At 34.7% G+C, this 15,258-nt stretch overlaps 1 protein-coding gene across 3 annotated transcripts in view; it reads left to right on the forward strand.

Moving 5' to 3' along the window:
- The window catches only part of Csmd3 (CUB and Sushi multiple domains 3), an 860,328-nt gene that overhangs the window by 786,070 nt on the left and 59,000 nt on the right, over nucleotides 1-15,258 (forward strand). For 2 of the 3 annotated variants that reach the window (XM_048358905.1, XM_048358908.1), the window contains 6 exons: nucleotides 596-784; nucleotides 1,135-1,281; nucleotides 4,228-4,416; nucleotides 4,638-4,823; nucleotides 6,164-6,358; nucleotides 8,642-8,815. In XM_048358905.1, the coding sequence (XP_048214862.1) occupies nucleotides 596-784; nucleotides 1,135-1,281; nucleotides 4,228-4,416; nucleotides 4,638-4,823; nucleotides 6,164-6,358; nucleotides 8,642-8,815 (1,080 nt within the window). The remainder of the gene's footprint in view (nucleotides 1-595; nucleotides 785-1,134; nucleotides 1,282-4,227; nucleotides 4,417-4,637; nucleotides 4,824-6,163; nucleotides 6,359-8,641; nucleotides 8,816-15,258) is intronic. The other variant, XM_048358906.1, reaches the window with a different exon arrangement.

Here is a 15,258-nt window from a genome sequence, read left to right on the forward strand (position 1 = left end):
CATTCAAAAGACTGACCAAGACTTACTCATTTCCAACCATGAGATCAGAAATAAATGTACCTTAAATGAGCACTTTTAATAAAGAGGTTAGTTTCTTGTCTGGCCATGCACATCTTCAAGAGGCAAAAGTGTAGAGGGAGAGAAGTAAGGAAAAATTTAAGGAAAGGGAAGAATGAAGAAATGACAAAGATTAAGGGAAAAGTTTTAGAAAAAAAAAAAAGCAACTTTGGGAATGAGGGAGGAGGTAACAAACAGTATAAGAAATGTACCCAAGGCCTAACATATGAAACTGTAACCTCTCTGTACATCACTTTGATAATAAATAAGAAAAAAAAAAGAGACTTTGGAAAACATATTCAGAAATAGAGGAAAATACATCTTATCTTATATGTATTTCATATAAATGTAGTAAACGTCCATGTAATAATTTAGATGATTTCTCTGTATTTTAATGGTAACTTAATAGAAATGTCTATAATTCAATGGCATCATCTTTATAGTTACAGAACATGACAACAGGAAAATTCAGTATTTAAGAAGCAGTTTTCATTTGTGTTCCAAACCACTCACATTTCATGATGTCTGTCTTTGACAGTGCTCTGCCCTGCCAATGAATTACGGCTAGATTCCACAGGAGTCATATTGAGCCCCGGCTATCCGGATAGTTACCCAAATCTTCAAATGTGTGCATGGAGTATTTCAGTCGAAAAGGGTTACAACATCAGCATGTTCGTAGAATTCTTCCAGACCGAAAAAGAATTTGATGTTCTTCAGGTGTATGATGGTAACCATGGGTTATTTTACTAGATGTTTATGAATTCAGTCACATGCTCTAACCATATAAGCAGACTTTTGTGGAGAAATACTGCTTGTGAGATTTTATCTTATAAGCATTTTGGAAAAGATCACAATTAATTGCATTTTTAATTGCATTTCATAGTAAAACTGTAGTTATCTTGTTGATATATACAATATAATTATTTCAATTTAAAGGCCTAAACAACTTACCATTTATTTTTACTTATTGCTTTGAGATGAGAAATGTAATATTATTTTATGTGTGCATATATGTGACAAATGAGAGACAATATACTTATGCAGTTACATCTAAATTGTGTTACTTTCTTTCTAAAGGACCAAATATTCAAAGTCCTGTGCTGATTTCCCTCAGTGGTGATTATTCAGCTGCTTTTAATATAACAAGCAATGGTCATGAGGTATTTCTTCAATGGTCAGCAGATCACGGCAATAACAAAAAAGGCTTCCGGATAAGATACATAGGTATGTGTGACTCATCATTTCAGTACAAATCTCTCCTACAACCTAACTGTGATTGTGTTTGAACTGTAGATGCTATTCGATTAGACATGAATTCCAATACCAACTCCTCCATTGATGTGCCTGATCAGCTTATGTAAATATGACAATGACAATATTATAATTCTTCATAGCTTTGTAATAGCTTAAAAGCATATAGACTATTTGTAACTTCAATTAGTTACAAATTAGTCTGAAATTCTTATTTTTTCAATAAATTTGTTTGCCTTGAATGTTCAGAAAATGATGTGCACTGAAGTTAATTCACACTCCCTCATCTATTTAATAACTCCTTTAAATAACAACTTAAAAGATAAACATACAGTAGTGAATATCTCCTTTAATTATTATCTATTTTTATGATACTTACTCAGATATCTTCATTATAAAGAGATTCATGAGCACATTATTTAAAACCCTTAAATTTGAAGAAATTGTTTAGCACTGCTACTTTTCACTGCGAAAAATTTAAAAAGTGGTGGGGTGAGCATTCTTGTTAATGTTCAGGTAACAAAGCTTCTTCCATAGGCCTTCCTGTTCTACTAATCATGAACCAGTAATCAACGTGTTGTGTGAACACATATAAAGTGTCCTCTATATGGCTTTCCTTTTTCTTTTTTTTTTTTTTTTTTTTTGAATTCTTTTATAGTTTAATTTAGGGATTGGGGATTGATGAGAATGAAACAATCACAAGACAACATGGGAAATGTTCCAGTGAGGTCTGTGCAAATTGCTAGGGTGAGAACAGAGGAAGAAACAGCAGTATTGCTTTTGGGGCTGAGGATGACCTTGGGTCAGAGTTAACCAGAGGTTCTAGGGTTGCCTGCATTTCGTATCAGTTGTTGTGGACTAGTAGGTATTGACAGGCTGGGTAGTCAGGTGCAGAAGAGCAGAGGTGGACGAGTGGGTAAAGGCAGCTGTGAAGGGGGTAGGTGTGAAGGGGGACACAATGACTACATGAGGAATGGACTCAGCCCTACGAATGAAGAGCTAGGTGTCACTCTAGAACAGCCATTTAATGCCAGGGCATTTGGACTTTTCCTGTTGGGCAATGGAGAGCCGGCCTGCAGGAGCTAGCTTTGGTTTATGCAAGTTGACTGGAGCACAAATTTGGAGCATAGAATACAGAGGATCTGACGAATCTGGCAAACAACCAACCAAAGAAAACCCCAGATATCGGTAGGACCTTACCCCAGATTTAACTAGCTGGTTAGATGATTGTACTGAGCAACTGTGACTGAGAATTACTGCTTTAAACAACGCAGTGACCAATAAACTTGAAAGAGGGGATTCAAATGCTTAGGAAAGGAAAGCACTCGTGTACCCTGCAACAGACGCCCATTCCACTCACATTTCATTCTAAGAAGAGATAAAAGGCCCTCCATTCCATAATGGCTTTCCTTTTTCCATCCTAAACCCTGTCAGAAGCTGCAGATGTGGGCTCAACCTATAGAATGTGCCAGGGCTGCTCAGCCAGCTCTTCCTTTACTGTGTTCATTGTTTCCAAATCATGGATCATTTGATAATTGCCTTGATTAAAAAATTATTTTGTAAATGCTTTATACACTCTCACAGACCCATGAAGCATAGCAAGTTAATTTTAAAGTTCAATAAAAAAGTTCTCAAACTCTGTGCATTTTATAATTTTGCAAATATATGTGATGTACAAATAAAACTTTCTTGTCTGAATGCTTTGTAAAATTATGAGCTGATGCTTAGAATTTTACTATTTACTAATACTAGATCTTATAAAATAATTTGCAAAAATGAGATAGTACTGATATTGTAATATGTGTGTGTCTTTGTTAAACCATGAATGATTTAAAAACTAAAATATATGCCCAAGAGTTAAAATTGACTATATTGAATCAATTTTTAATATTTAAATACATAAATGTTATTTTACTGTTTTTTTTTTACTATTAGCTCCAAAAGCTAGAACAGTAAGTTCCATTTTAAATGATTATGATTGCTTAAAGGGAGATGTTTCAGATTAAGCAATTATTACATTACATTGTAGACTACTCCTTATTCTTGTTAATATTCATGACAATGTTTGATATAAATATACAGAAAACACCACTTTTAGCTACTAAGAACAGCTTGACATATTTAATGTGTATGTCTTTCTTAAGAAATGACAGGGTATGGGATATATATTGTAAGTCCGATCAGCTGTTATTACTTACCTCTAAAATTTCAAATTTTTTTCTTCAATGAATACATTAAAGTTTCAAAGGGTAACTGGAACCTGTCAGGCTAGAATGTCTTGAAAGCATATTTATGAAAAGCTTCTTGACATTATCTTTTGACATTTCAACTTCAAGAGAGGGGAAAAATGTATTTTATTGGCAATTTTTATCAGCATATGTAAGCAGTCCTGACAGAATGGCAACTCTTTAACAGACCAGAAAAGAGGATTATGGAATGTGGGGGCTGATTTTAGGCATCAACCAAAATGAAACACATGCCTACCTTGATTTAGGTGTCTAGTGATAACTTCAAAGTGACATAAGAACCCCATGCTTTAAAAATATTGCTCTCTCCATATGGCTTTAGACCTTGAATGTGACAGGAAATCTAGTCTCCAGAATTCAGTGAATTCAGTGGTAGGGCTTTTAAGCTTCTAGGATGCTAGGCCCAATATGCTTCAATACAGAAGAAATCTCAGTTGACAATATAACAATAGAAGGAATCCCCGTTATTGGCACCTGTCCTGGAAAGTTCTGTAAGGAAATTATTCTCAGGAGATAAAAACTAAATGGTGTTCTTATGAAACAAAATTCATCATGATGAGAGTAGATTTATTTTAGGCAGGTGTATTCTTGAAATAGTTGTTGAGTATTTTAGTTAGTAAAGGATTTCTGATTCGTCCATTAAGCATTGATTCTTTTTTTTTTTTTGAAAAAGCTTTCTACTGTAGCACCCCAGAGTCCCCTCCTCATGGCTACATCATCAGTCAGACAGGTGGGCAGCTGAACAGTGTGGTCCGCTGGGCCTGTGATCGAGGATTCCGACTTGTTGGAAAAAGCAGTGCCGTGTGCAGGAAGTCTACCTATGGGTACCATGCGTGGGATGCTCCAGTCCCTGCCTGCCAAGGTGACGTATGGAGCCCCAAATACATCAGAGCTTTCAAAACTGATCAGAAAAGAATACTCATGAGTTATTCTGAATTTCTTTCAGAGGAATGGATTAAAACCCCAAGTGTCTTCAAATGTTTCAACAGATTTATGTAATGCATTAAGTGCTTGTTATTCATGTTAATACATTTTGCTTTCCATACTTTTGTTTCATATTTTTCCATGCCTGTACCGTTTTAGCAATTTCCTGTGGGATTCCTAAAGCACCAACAAATGGAGGTATACTCACAACGGATTACCTGGTGGGAACTCGAGTCACCTACTTCTGTAATGATGGATACAGACTATCCTCCAAGGAGCTGACCACAGCTGCCTGCCAATCTGATGGGACTTGGAGCAACCATAACAAAACCCCTCGCTGTGTGGGTGAGTTCAGCCAGGCAGTGACTATTAGTGTTTCTACTGCCATCATGTATACATTGACATTCTATGTATTTTTGAATTATTAAAACGAATTTTTTAAATGAACTGACCTAACAGAGGATAAAAATTAATTAACTTGTCTTAAAATGAGAAAACAGGAAAAATGATTTTTAACTCTTTCTGGAACCTGAATATTTATATTTGAAAAAATAATGTAACTTGTTATCACATGAAATTGGTATTCATTTATTGTAAAAGTTATCCATTGACCAACATGTTTTCAATACACAGACCTTTGGAGAAAAAGTTTTAAGTATTGAATTATAAAATTATATTTCACAAAACTCATCTCTGAGTTTTATAAAACAAAGGATGTGTTGAGATTATCCATATATATATATATATATATATATATATATATATATATATATATATATACTTTCTCAGTATTCTTCAGGTTATTAACACCTAGAATATTTTCCATTGCTGTCGGTACTATTTTTTTTTTTTTTGGCCAGTCCTGGGCCTTGGACTCAGGGCCTGAGCACTGTCCCTGGCTTCTTCCCGCTCAAGGCTGGCACTCTGCCACTTGAGCCACAGCGCCGCTTCTGGCCGTTTTCTGTATATGTGGTGCTGGGGAATCGAACCTAGGGCCTCGTGTATCCGAGGCAGGCACTCTTGCCACTAGGCTATATCCCCAGCCCCTGTCGGTACTATTTTAGTAGTTTAGTGAATATTACATGATTATTGGAAATACTTCTACTAAGGAAATTGACAACAAAAGAACTGTTGGTTAAAACTGTTAGTTTTAAAAAGAATCTTCGTGTTTTTTTCACCTATAGTTCAATTGTCTCCATTTTAACATTTCAAATTTGTTGTGGTTTCATATAAAGTTAGGGCTATTTTATTTGCAATTATTATATAAGTATTTCGTTATCATTTTTTTTTGCTTACAAATATTGCTTGAACAAATATTGAATAAATCACAGTTTGTGTTAAAGGTCTTGCATATAAAAATATTCACATCAAACAAATTTGCTACAAATGTTCCAAACACATAACATTAGAAATAAAAATAAGTGCAGTAGTTGGGACTCTATAGGAGAATAATGTTGATAAAAAGCAGGATTTTGTAAATGCAAGCTATGTAGGGAAATTCAGTACTAGATCAATTAGAAAAGATTTATATGGAGAAGAAATAGAAAATAAATACTAAAGACATCATGACAATAAATTAATTAAGGCATCGATATATACAGAAATAAGTGCATGTTTATGTAGAGTTAAGATATGGAACAGATACAATTGACTTTCAGGAATTTGTGTTCTTGTCTTTTGCATAGTTGTTACATGTCCAAGCATCAATTCCTTCACCTTGGAACATGGAAGATGGAGAATTGTGAATGGATCACATTATGAATACAAAACTAAAGTTGTTTTCAGCTGTGACCCTGGTTATCACGGACTAGGTCCTGCTTCTATTGAGTGCCTTGCTAATGGTACCTGGAGCTGGAGAAATGAAAGACCATACTGCCAAAGTAAGGATCTGCTCTGAAATGTATTCCATAATTATGGTTGGTGATCATATTGCTTTATTGATTTATCTTGTTTGCAAATATATGAAAGGAATAATGTTATTATTATTTTTCACTGATAAAACAGGGGTCATTCTATATTACTCAAATGGCCTGAAATATCTCGATTCAAGCAATCTTCCTACCTAAGTATTCCCAGTAACTGGTATTACAGGTTTATGCCACCATGCATAGCTAGATAATAAGATTAAAGTGATTATCTCATTACATATTAAAGCTTCTCAAATATATTTTATTAGTAAACATTGATGAAAGAAAAGCACATGGATTTACAATTTGGTAGACACTAATTTTAGCATTTATTTATATATATATATTAAGCTCATATTAAACAAAAATGAAACTAATCACAGATATAAACATATTATATTGCTTTTCTATACAATACTTAGTCTCTGCGATCCCAGATTTCCTCAACAATAAATTAAAATAGCATCTACTGGGTAGAGTGGTTGTAAAAGTTTAATTCTAGGACATATTTGAAGTACCAATTGGAATAAGATTCATAAGGAGTTCAATGAATCCTAATGAGTATAAATGAACAGTAATAAATCAGTTTACTTCCACATATTTCCATAAAGAGCCAGGGTTTAATACAAACAACCTGTCTCAACTCAGGAAATTCCAATGAAATAGGTTGCAATCCATTGAAAAGCATTTACTCTATTTATATATTTTCTTTTGTCTAAAAGACATGCTATTCTGAAGATTCAGCTTTTCCATTTGCATCCAAAAAGTGTATATCATAGAGTATAGACATCTATAATATTTAAATAAGGAAAAAAAGAGTTGTGATAAATGTATGATGATTCAGAAGTGTAATATAGCAGATAGTTCACTTAGTTGAAAAAAGTGCATAAGAACCTGTTCATATTTTATTTATGCATTTTCTATGGTTTTTGGTTTACCTAATCTATATAGCAGGATAGAACTTTATGGCTGTCATATGTTAAAAGATGATTGTACTGTTTAATTAAAATTTTAAAAATAGTTTTCAAAATTATATTTAATTTTCTAAAGTTTTGTTTTTGTCAGTCCTGGAGCTTGCACACTGGGCCTGGGTGCTCTCACTGACTTCTTCAGCTCAAGGATAGCACCCTATCACTTTGAACCACAGGGCCACTTCCAGTTTTCTGGTGGTTAAATGGAGATAAGACTCTCAGGGAGTTTTCTGCCTGGACTGGTTTTGAACTGTCATCCTCAGATCTCACCCTCCTGAGTAGCTAGGATACAGGTGTGAGCCACTGGTACCTGCAGTATGCTCTAAACTTTCTATGCATTTATTTAACATTTATCAACTTGGTCATGTAAGAGATATCAAAACTAAAAACTGAAAGCCATAGTCTGAGAAAGAATGAATTTTATGAGTCAATGGATATATTTTAGATTCTAGAATTACACTGTCAATTTTAAATTTGATCTGTTTACATGCTTTGTTACCTTATTAAATTTATTTGACTTTTCTGTGTCCAGGATCACTTAAAATCATTCTGATAACTGTTGTATCTACTTCAGAAGTTGTTCTGAAAATAACTGAAAGTGCTAATAATAGTGCCTGTTACATAGGAAGCAATAAATGTTAGCTATTATTGTGTTTATCCAAGAATGATGCTTCATTAGCTGTTTTTTTCTTTAATGAAGGAATTATAACAGATAACTTCTGAATGACTGAGCAAATCAGTTAATATGCCTTCCTTACATGACAGATACTGAGGCATTCTGTGAAAATGAAATATTATATATACATCTACATATAATAATTGTTTTACATAAAGACTTAATATAAATATTTCTATTGTAAAATTATTTTATAAAGATTTTTTTCATATATTCTTTATGTAGTACTTATATATAAGGAAACTAGCTTAGACAAGTCAAAAGACAAATCTTCTACTTGATCATTATTAAACAATAAGGAATTGAATGTACTGATAAAATAATGTGTTATTTTGATATGTGCATACATTATGTAATGCTTAAATTAGGATAAAATTTTAGCTTCTTAAAGTTTGCACAAGATCTTTTTAGTGAGAGAAATCTGCTGAAGTTATTTTCCTTGATACATTTTTAGGGGCCAGGGGGGCTCTTAGTTAATCTGATTTTATTGAAAAAGCCATCATATTGTTAAAGTGTATGTAATTAATTAGTTCGAAGCCTTTTCCTCATCGATCAAGTATGTATTGGTTGCATTTGAAAGAGTTATTTTTTTCATTTCTTCTTTCTAAGTTATTTCCTGTGGAGACTTACCCACACCTCCTAATGGAAACAAGATTGGAACGCAAACCTCCTATGGTTCCACAGCTATCTTTACCTGTGATTCAGGATTCATGCTTGTTGGGTCAGCTGTGCGGGAATGCCTTTCTTCTGGTCTTTGGAGTGGATCTGAAACCAAATGTCTGGGTAAAGTTAATTTTTAATTTGTTTTTTAATTAAGACAGGTTAGAGTTACATATTTAAGGTGGTGAGTACATTTATTGTCATACTTGTCATCCCCTCCCTTATTTTTCTCCCATTTACCTCCCCTCCCTGTCTCACTCCCCTCCACCCCGCCCCAAGTTGTATAGTTAATTCCTAACATATGGTCTTGTGAGTATTGCTGTTGCATTGGTTCACCCTTTGACATTTGTCTTCTGTCTCACCATTTTATTGTTGCCTTTCCCTTCCCTAATTCAGCTATTCATAAACACAATACATACAGTACCAAAATCAAATATAGTGACAACAGGGGATAAACCATAGGAAAAAAAAAAGAAAGATTAAAGAAATAACTTCAAGTAGTTCATTAAAAACAACAACAAAGAAAACCTCTTACTTTCATATCTTGGAGTTCATTTCACTTACCATCATCTTATATGATCATATGTACATAGCTATTGAACTATTGTGATCCTCTGCTAGCACTATCCTAGAAATACAGTAATTATTACAAATGAGAGACACATGAAATCTATGTTTCTTGAAGTCCAGCTTACTTCACATATGACTTTTCCAAGTCTTTCCACTTCCGTATGAATAGGACAATGCCATTCTTTCTGAATTCCATTGTGTACATAATCCACATTTTCTTGTTCCATTCATCTATTTAGGGGCATCTGGGTTGGTTCAATATTTAGATATGGTAAATAATACTGCAGAACATAGTTGTGCTAGTAGCTTTAATATGGTCTTGTTAGTGATCCTTTGGGTAACTTCCCAGAATGGCATTGCTGGGTCATAGCTCCATGTTTAGTCTTTTGAGAAACCTCCATACTGCTTTCCAGAGTCTTTGAACAAGTTCATACTACAACCAATAGGGTAGTAACATTCTCTTTTAGCCACATTCCCACCAGAATCTGTTGTTACTAGTTTTCTTGATAACGGCCATTCTAATTGTGTGAGGTAGAATTTCATGTTGTTTTGATTTGCATTTATGGCCAGAGATGTTGAGCATTTCTTCATGCAGCCATTGGCCATTCTTATTCTCTCTTCAGAGGAGTCTCCAAGTCTTTAGCCCACTTATTAATTGATTATTTTTCCTTTGAGGATTTGTTTGGAGGGATTTACTTATTTTTTGTTCTAACTGAATTTTAGATATGGGGGGCTCTTGTCCATTGTATGGCTAGTGAAGTTATTCTACCAATTTGTGGGCATCCTATTTATCTTGCTAGCTATGTCCTTTGCAATGCAGAAGCTCTGAAGTTTAATGGAATACTGTTTGTCCAACCTTGCTTTGATTAGTTGTGTTTCTGGGTATTTATTAAGAAAGTTTCAATCTATGCCTAGGAGAACTAGTGTTTCTCCTATTCCTTCCTATAATGTTTTCATGGACTTTGCTTTTACCTCATGGTCTTTGATACATTTTGAATTGATTCTGGTACAGGGTGATATTTCATAATGTAACTTTAGTTTTCTACAACTGTTTTACCAATTTTGCCGGACCACTTTTTTTGAAGAGGCTGTCTTTCTTCCATCCTATTTTTTTGAGGGGGGCTCCTTATCAAAGGTTAGGGAGTCATAAGTCTGTGGATCCATTTCTGGGTCTTTGGTTCTATTCCATTGGTCCTCAGGCCTGATCTTGTGCCAGTACCAAACTGTTGTTATTACTATAGCTCTGGAATAGATTTTGAATTTTGGTATTGATATTCCTCCAGAACTATTCTTTCTGCTAAGGATTGCTTTTGGATTGCTTTTTTGAGTTCATTAAAAAATGATGTTGGGGGGCTGGGGATATATATAGCCTAGTGGCAAGAGTGCCTGCCTCGGTATACCCGAGGCCCTAGGTTCGATTCCCCAGCACCACATATACAGAAAATGGCCAGAAGCGGCGCTGTGGCTCAAGTGGCAGAGTGCTAGCCTTGAGCGGGAAGAAGCCAGTGCTCAGGCCCTGAGTCCAAGGCCCAGGACTGGCCCCCCCCCAAAAAAAAAAATGATGTTGGGATATTGATAGATATTGCATAGAATTAGTAGATAGCCTTTGCTATATTAGCACTTTCATAATGTTAATCCTCCCAATCCATGAGCATGAGAGATTTCTTCACTTCCTTAGTTCTGTTTTAGTTTCTTTCTTCATGATTTAAAATTTTTCATCATAGAGGACTTCCCTTCTTTGGTTAATTCCTAGGTATTTTATTTTATATTTTAGGGCTATTACAAAGGAGTTGCTTTCCTGATTTCAGCCTTGCTCTTCTCATTGCTGGCATACAGAAAACCATTTATTTTTGAGTGTTAATTTTTATCCTGCTACTGTGCCAGATTTTTTAATCAACTCAAGTAATTTGGGAGTGGAGTCTATGGGGTGCTTTAAGTACAAGATCATGTTCTCTAAAAAGAGGGAGAAATTTATTTCAACTTTCCCTGTTTGGATCCCATTTATATTTGCATCTTGACTGATTGTTGTAGCTAGGAATTCTAATACTATATTGAAGAAAAGTAGAGAGAACAGACATCCTTCTCTCATTCCTGATTTCAGAAGAACTGGCTTTAACTTCTAAACATTAAGTATAATGCTTTATGTGTGTTTGTCATGCACAGCTTTGAGGAATGTTCCATGGATTCCTAGTTTCTCCAGAGTTTTCATCTTAAATGAGTGTTGGATCCTGTCAAATGCTTTTTCTGAAGAATGGGTGATTGATTTTGTCAATTTTTTTCTGAATCTATCAAGATGATCATGTCAATCTATTCCTTGCTCCTATTGATGTGATGAAACACATTATTGACTTGTGTATATTGAATCAGCTTTGCATCCCTGGAATGAATCCCATTTGAGCATACTGTATAATTTTTTGATGTGTTAATGAAGTTGAATGGCCATAATTTTGTTGCGAGGCTTTGCATTGCTGTTCATCAAAGAAAGGGGTCTATAATTTTCTTTCTTTGATGAGTCTCTGTCTGGTTTGTGGATGAGAGTTATGCCAGCTTCATGGAAAGAGTTTGGTAGTAAATTTTCATTGAATAGTTTGAGGAGTATTGGTGTGAGTTCTGCTTTGAAGGCCTTACAGAATTCAGCTGTGAATCCATCTGGTCCAGGGATTTTCTTGTATGCTATTTCTATTTCAGGACCAGATATGGGTTTATTTAGTTGGTTTAAATATTTTTAATTCATTTTACCCAACATCGAGAGACATGGGCTAGAGATATGCCCTTCAAATATATGATTACAAGTACTGTTCATTTGATTAAGGATGCTAAAAGTCAGAAAATACTTTAAAAACTGGATTATTTATTGTAGAAACATTATTAAACAGAGAATTGAAATTTATTAAATGTGTGAGTGTGTGTGTGTGTAGTCCCGGGGTTTGAATTCTGAGCCTGTATGCAGTCCCTGAGCTAATTAATACTCTAGAATTAATGCTCAAGGCTAATTAGTGCACTAGAATTTGAGCCACAGCTCCACTTCCAACTTTTTTGTAGTTAATCATAGAGAAGGCTCTTATAGACACTCCTGCCCAGACTGGCATCTACCCTCAAACCTCAGATTTCAGCCTCCCCATGCCACTGGTGCCCAGCTTAAATTAAAGTTTTTAATTTAATTTTTTCAAGAGACATGTTTCCCTTGAATTTGCAGAATAATTCAATGTATATATACATCAACTATATCCTAATCTTTGTAATAAGTCCTTTAAATGAAAAGTATGAAGAAAAGATAAATAGTAAATATCTTGCTTAAATTACTATGTATCATTTTGTGGTACATGCTAATACATCTTTATTATTAAAAGAGAAAGATGAATGTGTTACTTAAACCTCTTAAGAGTTTCTTTTTAGTATTCATAAGATATAAATTTGTTCTTTTTAATTAAGTTCTTAGAAACTGCTTCCACATGGCATTTTTGTATGTTTCCTTTCTTTATTTCTACTATATCTAAAATTTTTGTTCAAGCCCCACATTTTCCTTCTTCATCATTTGTAGTATTTTTGAAGCCTTCTATTTTATTTTTCATGCCTTGACATGAAGTTTAATTGTATTCTGGGATTTCCATCTCTTTATTGTGATCCTTTTTGTTGCTTTACATTGACTTCACTTAATGAGTTTATTTGCGACTTCTTTAATCTCCTTTAACTATTTATTTTTTAAACATATATAGTTCTTTATTGTCTTCACTTGAACTTTCAGCTAGCTTCTCAGTAAATTCCTGTTTTTACTTGTTTGTAATTTCTTTGGGTTCAAATAATGGTTCATTCAGGTTCATTTTTCGTTTCACTGAATGTATCTTATCAACTGTCCTTTAAGCTAAACATGTGGAGTTTCCTCTACTGGCTATTTGTTTTAAGATTCTTATTTTCTAAAAGCGATGTACAGTTTTACATTTCATTCACAATTTCATTGTTTTCTGTGTTGGGATTTATTCTTCTAAGGCACTTTTGCAGTATGGGATTTTATTTATTTATTTTTCTTTTAATTAGTTTTATTGCCAAGGTGATGTACAGTGGAGTTACAGTTACATATATAGGTAGTGAGTACATTTCTTGTCAAACTTGTTTCCTCATTTTTCTCCCACTTTCCCTCCCACTTATTTTTTTTTTTTAGTATTTTTGTTTTTATTTTAATTTTTTTAAGTTTTATCTAACTGAATTAAAGGGAGGTTACAGTTTCATACATTAGGCATTGGATATATTTCTTGTACTGTTTGTTACCCCCTTCCTCTTTCCCCCCTCCCCCGTTCCCCCCCCCCATGAGTTGTTCAGTTCATTTACACCAAACAGTTTTGCAAGTATTGCTTTTGTAGTTGTTTGTCTTTTTTTTTTTTAACCCTGTGTCTCTATTTTGGTATTCCCTTTCAATTTCCTTGTTCTAATACCAGTATACACAGTTTCCAATATACTCACATAAGATACAGAGATAGTGTAGGTACAACCACAGGAGGGTGATACAAGAAGATCATCAATAACAGAAGCTACAGTTACACATGACACATTGAAAGTAGTTACAACTGTTATATAACACTTGTTTCCATAACAAGGAGTTCATTTCACTTAGCCTCATCTTATGTGTTCATAAGGGTATAGCTATTGGGCTCTTGTGATCCTCTGCTGTGACTTGCCTAAACCTGTGCTAATTATTTCCTATAAGGGAGACCATAGAGTCCATGTTTCTTTGGGTCTGTCTCACTTCATTTAGTATAACTATTTCCAAGTCCTTCCATTTCCTTACAAATGGGACAATGTCATTCTTTCTGATAGAGGCATAAAAATCCATTGTGTATATGTACCACATTTTCCTGATCCATTCATCTACTGAGGGGCATCTGGGTTGGTTCCATATTCTAGCTATGACAAATTGTGCTGTGATGAACATTGTTGTGCTGGTGGCTGTAGTGTGATTTTGTTTGTGTTCTTTTGGATAGATACCCAAAAGTGGGGCTGCTGGGTCATAGGGGAGTTCTATGTTTAGCCTTCTGAGGAATCTCCATACCGCTTGCCAGAGTGGCTGAACCAGTTTACATTCCCACCAGCAATGAAGTAGGGTTCCCTTTTGGCCACATCCCCTCCAACAATTGTTACTGTTAGTTTCTTTATATAGGACATTTTTACTGGGATGAGATGGAATCTCAATGTTGTTTTAATTTGCATTTCTTTTATGGCCAGTGATGTAGAGCACTTTTTCATATGTCTTATGGCTATTCTCATTTCCTCATCAGAGAAGTCTCTTTTTAAGTCTTTTGCCCACTTGACGAGGGGGCTATTGGTTCTTTGTGGTTTTGTTTTGGAGGAAAGTAATTTTTTTAGTTCTGCATATATTTTAGATATTAGGTCTTTGTCCTTTGATTGGCCGGTAAAGATTTTCTCCCAATCTGTGGGCTTTCTCTTTATCTTTTGAGCTCTGTCCTTTGCCCTGCAGAAGCTCTGCAGTTTGATGCAGTCCCATTTCTCCATCTTTTCTTTGATTTGTAGCCTTTCTGGGTCTTTCTTAAGGAAGTTTCGTCCTGCGCCAGGGAGCCCAAGTGTTTCTCCTACTCCTTCCTTTAGTGTTTTCGAGGTGTCTGTATTGATTTCGAGGGCTTTGATCCATTTGGAATTGATTTTGGTGCAGGGTGATATATAAGGATCTAGTTTTAGTTTGTTGCATGTGTTGAACCAGTTTTGCCAGCACCATATGTTAAAGATGCTATCTTTCTTCCAAACTATTGTTTTAGCTCCTTTATCAAAGATTAAGTAGGTGTAATTCTGTGGGTTCATATCTGGGTCTTTAATTCTGTTCCACTGGTCGTCAGGCCTGTTTCGGTGCCAATACCAAGCCGTTTTTATTACTATAGCTTTGTAATACAGCTTGAAGTTGGGCATTGTAATTCCTCCAGCCCTGTTCCTTCTGCTTAGGATTGTTTTTGCTATTCTAGGTCTTTTATTGATCCCTATGAATTTCTGGA

Source organism: Perognathus longimembris, chromosome 12 (assembly GCF_023159225.1).
Source record: "Perognathus longimembris pacificus isolate PPM17 chromosome 12, ASM2315922v1, whole genome shotgun sequence".
Taxonomy (NCBI): Eukaryota; Metazoa; Chordata; class Mammalia; order Rodentia; family Heteromyidae; genus Perognathus; species Perognathus longimembris.